This window comes from Oncorhynchus kisutch, linkage group LG8, assembly GCF_002021735.2.
Source record: "Oncorhynchus kisutch isolate 150728-3 linkage group LG8, Okis_V2, whole genome shotgun sequence".
Lineage (NCBI taxonomy): Eukaryota > Metazoa > Chordata > Actinopteri > Salmoniformes > Salmonidae > Oncorhynchus > Oncorhynchus kisutch.
This window is the reverse complement of record NC_034181.2, coordinates 75,315,450-75,328,562: the sequence shown is the minus strand read 5'-3', so window position 1 is coordinate 75,328,562 and position 13,113 is coordinate 75,315,450. Positions and strand designations below refer to the sequence as shown.

Here is a 13,113-nt window from a genome sequence, read left to right as displayed (position 1 = left end):
GATTAAATCCCCATGGGAGCATAGGAGAGTTGCAGATATTCCTTTTTTCCTTTGATTATAATTCATGGACATTTTTGTAGGGGTTGACACATTTTTCATAAGGAAAAATCTACTCTGAAATTTTAAAGTGGAAATTAAAAACTTCGGAATCCTTTTTAAACCTCAAATAAAACTACACATGTAACATTTCCTGGAAATTTGCAAGAAAGTTCTCCTGCAACAGGGTGATCAAATTAAGATCCTACATCTGTAACATGATCATTGGGATCATACCAGAGTTGTGGACATGTATTCTTTCTTTGATACGTTCTTCTGGCCTGCACCTGATGAATTGGATGTGCATATTTGTTTTGTTTTCCAATAATTCACATGTCCTGTTGCTGCAATATTATTTTCCTGCTTTAGCAAACTGGCTAAAATGAAGATCCTACATCTGCAGATAGTTTTAGCTAAATGTCATTATAAAGTATCTAGGCCTGTAGCGTCAGTACACATACACTGATCATAAATTAATACATTGATGTGGGTGTGTGCTTTTCCTTCCTTTTTCTCACTCAGCCAACTTTCACTACTAGTTTCCTTTACAGTACACATGATCTGTATTGATTTCGCAAACATGAATCCAATGATATGACCGTGTACTTTCCTCTCCCTATCTGCTCTCTAGACATTCCACACCCCCAGCCTAGGAGATGAGGAGTTTGAGATCCCTCCCATCACCCCTCCTCCAGAGACAGAGTCTGGCCTGGGCATATCGGATGTGGACTCCCCCTTCCCAGGGCACCCGCTACAGCACAGGGGACCCTTCACCCCCCAGTTCCCCCCTCAGAGCCTGGAGCTGCCCTCCATCACCATCTCACGCAACCTCATGGACCAGGAGGGGCTCTCCAGCATCAATGGCCTGCCATTGGTGAGTACTAGACTGGACCAACACTTAGGGTAGAGGGATTTAATAGATACTATGGTCACATGCATAGGCATCAAGTACAGCGTGCTATTAGGACATGCACCTCTTCAATAAGTATAGGGCTAGGGTGGGTTTAAGGTGTCAATTTGACATATTTGTTCATGCACAGAGAAAATAGAGTACCAGGCACCAACACTTGGGTACAGGATCAAGGTGATGTCATATAAACATATAAATAAAAAAGGTCAGGAGAGCCCATGTGACCATTACAGTATGATCTGAGTACCTGGAGAATACCCTTACCCTTTATTAGGCCATAGAGTAACCTTCACTGCACTCAGTGCACACCTCTAGTTGTTACTGCATCTGGCACAGCATCTGGCCCGTTTATAAAGTTGGAGGATGGAATAGTATCACAATGCGAGCTAGACAATGGTCGCAGTATGTAAATACTGAATTCTGTTTGGGTTTATAAAGGAAAAACAAAGCCTACAAAAATAACCCTCTTTGTAATAGGAAAATATATGAATGGATCATGGGCATGATGGCACAATGTATTTTTGCCCCTCCAGGGAGTGATGAAAGTGAGTCCCCAAAAAGTGCAACGGTTTCATAGGCCCGTATACAGTATTATGTATGTTGGTTCCAGAAACCCTGTTCTGTAGATGCTGATGAATCATTCTGTTCTGTCCTGTCCCCTCTACTGTCACATGATGTGTTTCCATGCCTTTATCTACATGTTGTTATGTTCAGAGCCTGAATGCACTCAGTCAACTAACAGACAGAGCTTTGTTCCAGAGTTCAGAATCCCAGGTTTTGTATTTGGTTAAATAACACGATGCTACTAGAATTAACCTTCGGTGTGAGTACTTAGAAAGGGAGTCAATGAATGGATCTCCAGCTTAGCCTTCCTGTCCATTGATGTGGATGAGAGAATGTGGAATGGTTCCGGAACCCAGTAATCACTTTCTGTATGTTGATAGAGTTCTATGTTATAGATTTAAAACATTTTGATAGAAAAAGCTTTCTTAAATGCCATTGAGGATGAAATGCATTGAGGAGGAAACATGGAAATGTCGCTGACACTATCACAGTAATATGGGATCATTATAGGAAGAAAATATGGAAGCAAAAAGCATTATAAGCAGAAAGATGATATTGATGCTGTGTTTTTCAGGGGGTGAACTGCAAAACAATCATTACATTGAACAAAAATATCATGATAGTTTTAGCCATATTATCCATGTAAAAATGTATTTCAGACCCCCCACTTTTAAACCAGACACATATGGTGAATCACATACAGTGTATGATATTACAGAATATGTATTTACATTCTGATATGGGCAGGCGCTATAACATTTCATTGCCTTTTTTCCTCCCTTCCATGCTGCTGGCATGTAAAATAATTGCAGCTTTTAAAATATCTGTGCTGCATAAGCGAGCCCCGGAAGGCTTTTGCCTAAAGAATTTTCATTTCATGGTCAGTTAAGCTTTTTTACATCTGGAGAAGAAACGGAACCTTGACACAATTACAGTCCTGACTGTTCTCACGACTTGGTGGAGGATTAGATTTGATTCTCCAACATTATTCCTCTTTAACACCATTTGCATGGCTCATGTCTCTGATTGTAAGGAGACTCTATTAAAACTACAGGGAAAGAATGTGCGGTTTCTGCTCCTTTGCCTCGTGGCATTGTCACTGGGAGACTGTTGCACACTGCTCTGCTCCTTTATCACTCAGCAAACATTGTACCACAGACAGAAAGGCAGAAAGGCTTACCGACCGTGAACTCCATTATATTCTGGATATGGGATTGATCCCCAAAAGTCCTGAACACAGAAACAATGCAGGGAAATGACATTGATCTATGCCATTGTCTTTGGTTTGAGATTTGAAAAGGGTTGCGGGAAGTAACTATTTTAATGAACTATATAGTGTTTATAAAAGTGTTATTACATTTTAGGTTCATTTTGTCAGTGGAATGACATTGGGGGACAACATTATGTACACTACACTGTTGTGTATCTCTTATTTGAAACGTTTGCAAGGACATATAAATAAACCATGCAAATAAACCATAGTAAGTATGTTTCCAACCAGCCACAGTTTTCATATTCCCCAAATAGTTTTCTCTGTTCTCTTAGCTCTCTTATCTCCCTCACCAACTTCAAACATCTGCTATCTGAGCAGATAACCGATCGCTGCAGCTGTACATAGTCTATCGGTAAATAGCCCATCCATTTTTACCTACCTCATCCCCATACTGTTTTTATTTACTTTTCTGCTCTTTTGCACACCAATATCTCTACCTGAACATGACCATCTGATCATTTATCACTCCAGTGTTAATCTGCAAAATTGTAATTATTCGCCTACCTCCTCATGCCTTTTGCACACAATGTATATAGACTCTCTTTTTTTTCTACTGTGTTATTGACTTGTTAATTGTTTACTCCATGTGTAACTCTGTGTTGTCTGTTCACACTGCTATGCTTTATCTTGGCCAGGTCGCAGTTGCAAATGAGAACTTGTTCTCAACTAGCCTACCTGGTTAACTGTAATAGCCTCTCGCTACACCACCATGACAAAAAAAAAACAATGGGTGTACAATGTACCTGTACCATTTTCAAATCCCCCCTCCATTTAGTTGCTCTGCCAAGTGTTCCACTAATTCCTTTCCCCTAATGCTCCATGTATGTCTTGCAAATTGGCCACAGATGCTATGGTTCTACAAAGAGAAATACATGTCTGTGGGCTGCAGACAGTCAGAAACGGCTGGCAGAAAGCAAGTCATTATTTATTTAATCTGCTCTCCTAACAAGCTTCTGACTGTCATTTGTGTCTCGCAGCATGTGTCCTCCTGATTTGTGATTTGGTCTCTGTCAATAGTGCCAAATACGATTGGAGGTGGAAATGCCAGTATCTATTTATTTAGAGCTCCCTTCATTCTCGCTTTCTTTTTCTCTCTCGTTCTCTCTCTCTCTCTCTTTCGCTCTCTACGATGCACTGCACAGGCCCCTGGGTGCTATTTCTGAAAATATCTCTGTCTTCTCTACAGTATCCTTGCACAGAGTTAGACTTTTCCCATGTTTCCTCCCTTGTAAGAAAGTATGGGTGGATATGGCTGTCTATAAAAAGGTCCCTTCTACGTGTCACATCTTCATAATTGGGTTAGAAATAGCCCAAATATCCCATTTAAATAGAAATTAATATGGAGTCAAATGTATCTTTCTTAGTTTGTTGCCCAAAATTGATGCAAAGATGCATGTTTATTGTATTTACATGAATACATACTGACTATATGCCAAGTCTAGTCAGTAGGAATCTAATCTGCATCATTTGCGCTACGTTCACCCTAATGACTTAGTACACACAAACATTTAGCCAGATAGACTAGTACATTCATCGACAGTTGTTTTTCTCTATAGCCAACACCCAGTAATCCAATGCAATTTGGTCTGACCTGGGGATTTGTAGCTGACTGTATGTACAGTACGTTAATTACACCCTGATACTGTACAGATAGTCTATGAATCTAATCCCCTAGATTCTGACCCGTCACAAACCACTGTCTTGAATAAAATGGAAAATATGACCAGTGTTGCAGAAACTGTTTTTTTTTTACACTCTCTTATCTTCCTTCCAAGCTGAGTAGCACTGACATCAGTTGTACATCCATTTCAGAGAGTGGATTTTTTTGTCATTGTTTTCTTCGTCCTGTTTCTTTTCTCTTTTTACTTTCAGCCAGACAGATGTTGTGACGTATTTGGTCAGTCAGAAATGAAAGATATTCATGCAGGCATGCAATACTTGTAATGAAGTCTCAACCTGACCTTCTGTATGATTGATTCTGTAATTTAGTTTTCTTAGGCAGCCAGCACTTGAAATGAAATGATATCATGTTGAACAAGTTTTAAATACCCATATAGTGCACCGGGAGAAATGAGGGAAGGAAGGGTTTTTGGGGAGGGCATTTATGGAGGAGCGGGAGAAGGGGAAGGGGATGTGTAGCCCTTCAAAGTCAGGTAAAATGGAAGTGTGGAAGGGAAGATTTTGTTTTCGGGCTGGGGGGTTGGATGGAGAGGGGTTAGTCAGTGGATGGACTGTGACTGTGTATATGCACAGCAGTATACTGTGAGGTTTGTTAAAGCCAGAGACAGGGGAGAGAGGAGTCGAAAAACAATTTATCTTCATGCTATTATAGCCTTTACCAGCATTCTAAATTCCATTTTTCTCATTTGGCTTAAGCACCAAGGTTCTGCGGCCAGGGACCCGACAAGGGAGGAGTAAGAAAATAAGATGTTCCCGTTTAAAAGCACATGCAGTAAAGGACTATGTGCAGAGGACTGATAAACTATCTTTAATAGGACTGACCTTTCATGCTGGCGAAAGTTACTGGGGGACTCATCCTTATAATTACCATATAGATGATTTTACCCCTCTTCTGCAATGGAACATTTCCAAGAGCCTCTGTCAATGATTGAATGGAAATTTAACTTGTTAACATTCTTTTCAGCCTGTTAAATTCCCCACCTCCTCAAATTCTGATTCCAATATCTTCAAGAACAGACGCAAGGCTCTTTTCATTGACATCACTGCTATTGAGATTTTATCTCTGGTACTTCTGAATGAGTAATGTTGCATTTTCAGTCCAGCTGCTGTGTTTATTAGCCAGTGTGTTGTGGAAGGGTCTCGGCTATTGTTTTGTTTTTTATTGCATCTTATACATAGTTGTTGGGATGCTTTGGTGCAGAGGAGAGGATAGGATGTGTAGTCAAAGCCAACAACCTTCTATCAAACAAGCCAATATGCTTGTGACAGCTTGACAGGTACACGTGAGTTGCTGGCTCCTTGAGCTTGAGGTTTTTTAAAAGGCATAGATGTTGAGAGTCTCCATCTCAAGATTTCCTTCACAAAGCCATATTGATTGGAGAGTAGATTACATAGACTCTAGGTTTACTTGTGTTTGATACACATGGCCATGTATACAAACACACAAGCTGGATGGAGCCTGATAGGGATGTTTTTTTTTATTTGACCTTTATTTAGTTAGGCAAGTTAGTTAAGAACACATTCTTATTTACAATGACGGCCTAGGAACAGTGGGTTAACTGCCTTGTTCAGGGGCAGAATGACAGATTTTTACCTTGTCAGCTCGGGGATTCGATCTAGCAGGTTACAGGTCCAACGCTCTAACCACTAGGCTACCTACTGCCCCGCTTGTCACATCTGGCCACTGTGCATTCAAGATAAGGACTTATTTACAGATTTATGATGACTATCAAGCTATCTTCTTAGATGTCTGCTGTGACTGCAGACAATATCTGCGTCCCAAAGGCACCCTATTCCCAACATAGTGCACTATGGGCCCTGGTTAAAAGTAGTGCACTATATAAAGAATAGGGTGCCATTTGGGACGCATCCAATATTCTAATTAAAATGCAACTGAGAGGACAGAAGGACATAAATTAACAGACTTGTTGCAGATTCACACATTACATTCACAACCACTGTAGCCCTTTCTCAGGGACTAGTATTATCCAGGGGTGTTTTGAGAGTATGGTTAACATAGATGTGTTAACATTAGGCCTAAGCTAGGGTATGTTCGCCTACTCTATAATCACTCACTCCTCTTCAAACTTTGTTTGTACAGCTTTTTTGTTACATACAGCATATATGTTACACACATTTTACATACATGGTACTTTTTTTTACACTGTGGTGTAACAGCAAATATATATATTTTTCATATAGATTACATTAATCACTCACTCTTTTAGGTAAGTAGTAGTTGTGAGCTGAAGAAAAGAGCCGTAGATGTATTTATAGACACCAGTCCAGTTTATAATATTATACCACTATAGTCTGTATAGCAATCTGGGTTTGGTGATATTATTGTAACACTAGTGTAAACTATTTCACCACAAACCCATTTACAAAAAAGCCAGCTATCACTAAAGCCAGCAAACACAAGATACATTTTGAAAGGCAAACAATCTTTGAATAGGGCAGGGCCATAGCTGTTATGAAGAAAACTCAACATTTGACACAAATGGCATGATGTGTCATTGCTCTAAGTGATATTGCATCATTGTGATATTGTGTTGAAATGTTGTTACACAGATGGTCATGGCTAAAGAGCTCAGTGTGTTTCATCTGTGATGCTCTCAATGAGCAGAGTCACTCAGAGCACTAACTTACTGTAGCTCACTACTGGAGGTGACAATGAGACTTACACTTCAAGTGGAACATTTGAAAACTGAAGATATATAAATCAACATTACATCGTTATCCCATTGCTCGGGTTTATTTCACCATTTATTCAAAGAGTGAATTGAATGGTTGGCACGTTTTATTTCACTATTTATTCAAAGAGCGAATTGAATGGTTTGCATGTTTGCATCATTAAATTGTATTCTATTCCGTTTCTGGTGGAGTATTTCTATGTAAATATTGAATACATATCTGCCTTGTAGACTGATTTATGATAGGTAGTAGACATGGCATATGAGAAAGATGGGAGACAAATGGATTGTAAATTCAATATGTTTCTGTTCTGAGAAGGTGTTTGAATATTGTTTTGAAGACAGGGTTCGTACGGTTCTCTCAATAAAGCAAGGTGTGTGGGTATATGATGTGTTGATGTTGGGAGAGATGGAGTTTGTGCTGCTGCTGAATACCAGATGGATGTTACTCAGGGAGAACACACGAACACACACACACACACACACCACACAAACACACACACCTCCCAAACAAATCACATTTTTGTTGTGTTTGGTTATTTTTCACTATTCCCTGTCAGCTCCGCTGCATCCCTGATCATTCTCCCCTCTGAGAGAATGACAGGCCATGTAATTCCATCCTCAGTGGAATTCTCAATGCAAACATCTACCTCTCCCTTTACACAAAGAGATTTTGAAAACCATAATGTTTTATCTGCAAGATATATTAGAAAATATGAAGATGGTATTGATGGTATCATATACTCAGCATTGTATAAAGAGGAAGAAAAATGCCCATGACACGCCAATCGTATCCCTTCAGACAGTTGAATTATAGAGTTGATTATATATAAATATATTTTCACTCTTTGGCAGTTAAAGTATGATCTATGAAACCTGCCAGCAGATAGCATTTCATCTTTAAACATAATGGAGAAGGTATCATTTGGGCCCCCATCTGCCAGCTAGGGTAAATTTATTACCTTCAAAATGTCAGATTTCACAGAAATGTATAACATTTTATTTGTTGTATGGGCATTAAATCCTAAATGTTTTCGAGGTAGTCATTGTGCATACAAATCGTGACTTGCACAATCTTTATTTTTTTGTCCTGGCATTTGAGGTTATGTAGCCTAACCATCTCAAGGGTACTAACTCAGTCCATTATACACCAGGGTCTGAGCAGTCAAAGCTGTGCCACAGATTTCCATACAATAGAGTGTTGTGAACTGTATCAACTGAGCTGTGAAGCTATTTATTAATGGCAGATCAAACTGGCTACTCAGGTTTCAAGATAATTCATCATAGTTGATAATGGGAGAAGTTAAAGACCCAGGGCCATGTGTTATGTTATGTGATGCATTGTGGCCATGTGACAGTCTGGAAGAATGTGATGACCAGATTTTTGTTCTGTTATGCTCTGGTCCAATATATGTTTGTGCTATATAGCCAACTCCTATTTGGTTGTCATGCCAAACAAATAGCTATATAGCTTGTATAGCACAAACATATCTGGGACCAGGCTACAGATACAGTACAGTCTCTTACAAGATGCTGTCAGATTTACTGACTTTTCCCTCTCTTTCTCCTCTGATTCAGAACATGCAGGGCCACCTCCGCCAGTACCCCCCTAACCCCGCCATGGTCATGAGATCCATCATCAGCATGAACAACCCCCATGGTATGATGTCCCGTAACCAGCTGACCACCATCAACCAGTCCCAGCTCAGTGCCCAGCTAGGCTTGAACATGACAGGACCCAAAATCCCCCATACTTCGCCCTCACCACCAGCCAGCAAGTCGGCCACGCCCTCACCCTCCAGCTCTATCAACGAGGACGACCAAGACCAGGACAATAGGGTGAGTGAGGAAAACACTATGAAAGGGTCTTAAATAAAAACACATTTTAAAGAAGGCTGCACTAAGATTGTGCTCACTTTAGTGTGAAATAGACCTGATTGAATAGCACAGCGACTGCTTGATATTCATATGCATTTGTTGAAGGTGGTTGTGTTAGTAAAGTGTCACATGCACATTCCTCTGGCACTACCACAAGTCACCATTGAATTACATTCATCTGTCTAAACCAGATCACTCTTCTTGTAACAGGTAATGGCAGGAGAAAAGCGCCCAGCACCAGATGCTGGGAAGAAGCCCAAGACCCCCAAGAAGAAGAAGAAGAAGGACCCCAATGAGCCCCAGAAGCCAGTTTCAGCCTACGCCCTGTTCTTCAGAGACACACAGGCCGCCATTAAGGGTCAAAACCCCAACGCCACCTTCGGAGAGGTTTCCAAGATAGTGGCCTCCATGTGGGATGGCTTGGGAGAGGAACAGAAGCAGGTAATCCATCATTATCTGTCAGAACAGTCCTACACTATGACATTTACACCACTTTTTCTGCATTCACAAAGGCTGTGTTTACACAGGCAGACCAATTCTGATCTTTTTTTCGGATCAATTCTGATCTTCAGCTCTGAAAAAGATCTGATGTGAAAAGATCTGTGATTGATCAAAATACCAATTAGTGGAAGAAAAAACTAATCTGAATTGGGATGCCTGTGAAAACACAGCCCTAGCATCTCAGACTAGGAGTGTTGATATAGAATCAGTTTAGCCTTTTAGATCATAGATCATAGAGACTTACCAGATCCTGAATGAGCACTTCTACTCTGAGATGCTTTGTGAATACTGGCCCTTGACTTTTATATCTGATTGAGAAGCAAATGCATGATGATCAGTAATTAGCAGTAATTGCTCTAAGGGGATGCATGAAGCCAGATTGTATAATTTCTCCTGCCCGCTCTTTTCCCAATCAATATGTCGAGAGCTACAAAAATAAATCAATGACTATAGACATCAAAGTAGAAGGCTGTTTAGTCAGTTATATTGTGCTTCCTATGCCTGCATTTAGATGTTGTACCCCTTTACAGAGTGATCCTTTGTTTGTCACCTGTCGTTCACACCTGTCCGTCTTGTCATAACAGGGCTATAAAAGCAAAACAGAGGCTGCTAAAAAGGAATATTTAAAAGCCCTCGCTGCCTACCGCGCCAGCCTGGTTTCAAAGGTGAGACACTGCTTTCTTTCACTTTTCACCCAACAGAAGTGTGAACTGCTGGGAAGAAGCCTAAGACCCTTAGTTTTTATTTCTGACTTGTTATATTTTTGATTTGACTTGATTATAATTGATATTGATATTTGTACTGCATTGTTGAGGAGCGCTGCATTTCACTGTGCCGTTTATAACAGCAGTATCCTGCGCATGTGACAAAAGAAACATTGATTTGATTTGAATTTCATTGTGACAAGTAGTAAACTTAGATATTCAAATCTTCCTGCACGAGCTGCATCCAGATCCTGAATCTTTTCAAGATTGCAATCTTAGAAAGTAAGAGGATTTATAGCTTTACGTTGTTACCTCAGGCTATTGTCGAAATAAACATTTATTTTGTGAGTAAGTCTAGTGTCCATTCCTAGTCTGTATCTAACATGCTGTTGTTTCACTTCCAGGCTGCCCAGGAATCAGCAGAGGCTCAGACCATCCGTTCAGTCCAGCAGACCCTGGCCTCCACCAGCCTGTCCCCAGGTCTGATGCTGCCTTCCCCACTCTCCCAGCATCCGTCCATGTCCTCCATGTCCTCCATGGCCCAGGCTCTCCAGAACGGCATGCCACGGGCCATTGCCCCCAAGCCGCTGCAGATGAGGCTGGGGGGCAACCAGATCGTGACCTCGGTGACGGTGCAGCACCAGAACATGACCAACGGTGTGCCATCCCAGCTGCTGAACCAGATGGGTGGAGGTGGTGGAGGAGGAGCCATGGTGGCCGGGGCCCAGCCCACGGCCGTGTCCCAGATGAGCCCGCCCATGCAGGGTGGTGTGGGGGGGCACATGCAGCAGCTGCAGCAGCAGCAAACACAGCAGCAGCAGATGCAGCAACATCTGCAGCACCACCAGATGCAGCAGCAGCAGATGCACCACCAGCAGATCCAGCAGCAGATGCAGCATCAGCATTTCCAGCACCACCTCCAGCAGCAGCTGCAGCAACACAACATACAGCAACAGCAACAGCAACAACAACAACAACAACAACAACAACAGCAGCAGCAGCAGCAGAGGCATGATATGCAGCAACAGCAACTGCAACTCCACCAGATGCAGATGCAGCAGCTCCACCAGCAGCAGATGCAGCAGCATCTCCAACAACAGCAGCAACAGCACCAGTCCCAGTGTTCCCCACCACAACACTCACCCAGCACACCTCAATCAGTGGGGGGCTCCGCCTCCATGGGCAGTCCCCAACCCACCCCCCAGCAGCCACACCCCTCCCAGATCCAGGCCCACGCCCAGGTTCTGTCCCAGGTCTCCATCTACTGAGCCAAATGAATGGAAGATATCAATCTTATCTCAAAGAAGAGGAATAGAAATAAAAGCATAATTTTCACGTTGCTTTTCTAAGTTGCACTTAAGAAGTGTGTAAGAATTAGAATGTTTTACAAAGAACTTGTCCATTGTTATAGACGGATATGAATACCTACGTAGACATGTAAAGGGGCAGATAACTTAGCTGGATTTTGTCTATAAAATAGGCTGCGCTATGAGGATAAGTCGGTAGGCAAATGCCCATTGATTGTTTATTGTTTGTTTGTTTGTCTTTCTCTGCTCAATTGTCAATTCAAAACTGACTTTGGGCACATTTGTGAAAGGACTGGTGTACCTGACTCACACAGGGGAAGGAATGCCCTGTTTTTATTTAATGATAAAGCTTTATTTATGAGGTCAAAGTTGTCATTTCAGCCCAACTACTGGACACAATGAATGGATTTCAACAGGCTTTTTGTTTTGCAGCTCTAACCTCTCCCAGAGAAGAACACCTGAACTGAATGACTTACAGGTACCATACTGGAGACCAGTAACCCACACATTAAACTTGTTTCCACACTGGCCAGTATATTATGAGACTTTCTACCTTTTTCCCATGTTTCTCTTGCCCTACATTCCTGCAGATGTAACTGTGAAACAAATTGTCTAAAGGAAACTCTCCATTAAACCATCATGCATTTCAATGTGATATCTGAGTGCATTCATCCTATGGCATGAAGGCAAGAGACAATATCTGAAGGAAAAAGGGAAGTGAAAAATGTCTTTGGGATGGGGGATTGTGGGGGTTGCTGGATGGAGGAATGGAGGAATGGACAGACAGAGACATAAACTGCCATAAGATCATTTATGTCATCAAACTGTAAATGTAACCTGCTGTAAGTGTTTTGTAGAGTTGGGGACCTCCTCTTTCCACTAAAATACCCATTTGCTCAAAAAGTGTGTGTAAAACTGGCACTCCAAAAAATCCTCCTTTTATGTATTTGTTTTTACCTCAGATGTTTAACAATTAAATTATGTTTTTATTTGGTGTGATAAAGGGGATATTTTATGGTAAATGAAAAATTCCACGATCAAGGTTGATGGCTTCATGATTGATTGATGTATTTTTACACTACGTACTCCTTGATACTACAAAACGTATCAAAAGTAAGAAGAAGTAGCAGAGACACTTTGTTGCACTGTCAGAGCCAATTGAAAAGGCAATGAGGGTATTTTCTTGCCAGATGAAGTGATATATCCATGATGAAAAGAGAAGCGTTGTACATTTTTCATATCACCTGTTGTAAAGTTTTAATATGTGAGGCTGTAATTAAAACATTGGTAAAATGACCTGTATGATTACTATATCACGTAGTGCATTTCTGCTCTTTTATACTTTTTTTATGAGTTATAATAGCAACAATTCATTTGTTTGTATTTTGCTTACAGATAAAAATCCAACTGCTTTCTTAAAACTGTCCATAGAATAAATGCATTTTAGTATGAATATTCTACTTGTTTTTGAGCTCTTAATAGGACATTTAATTTAACATTTGAGTTTAAATGAAAACACAACCAGAGACATTCCATCTATTATACTATTAGCCATAATAGTATACTT

The 13,113-nt window shown here is 40.9% G+C and overlaps 1 protein-coding gene across 1 annotated transcript in view; it reads left to right on the top strand.

The window, feature by feature from the left end:
- Positions 1-12,842, top strand: part of LOC109879123 (TOX high mobility group box family member 3) — a 60,859-nt gene extending 48,017 nt beyond the window's left edge. Inside the window, exons 3-7 of the mRNA XM_031831223.1 lie at positions 668-910; positions 8,735-8,995; positions 9,245-9,475; positions 10,120-10,200; positions 10,644-12,842. Coding sequence (XP_031687083.1) covers positions 668-910; positions 8,735-8,995; positions 9,245-9,475; positions 10,120-10,200; positions 10,644-11,507 — 1,680 coding nt within the window. The 3' untranslated portion in view covers positions 11,508-12,842. The remainder of the gene's footprint in view (positions 1-667; positions 911-8,734; positions 8,996-9,244; positions 9,476-10,119; positions 10,201-10,643) is intronic.
- Positions 12,843-13,113: the final 271 nt, after the last annotated feature.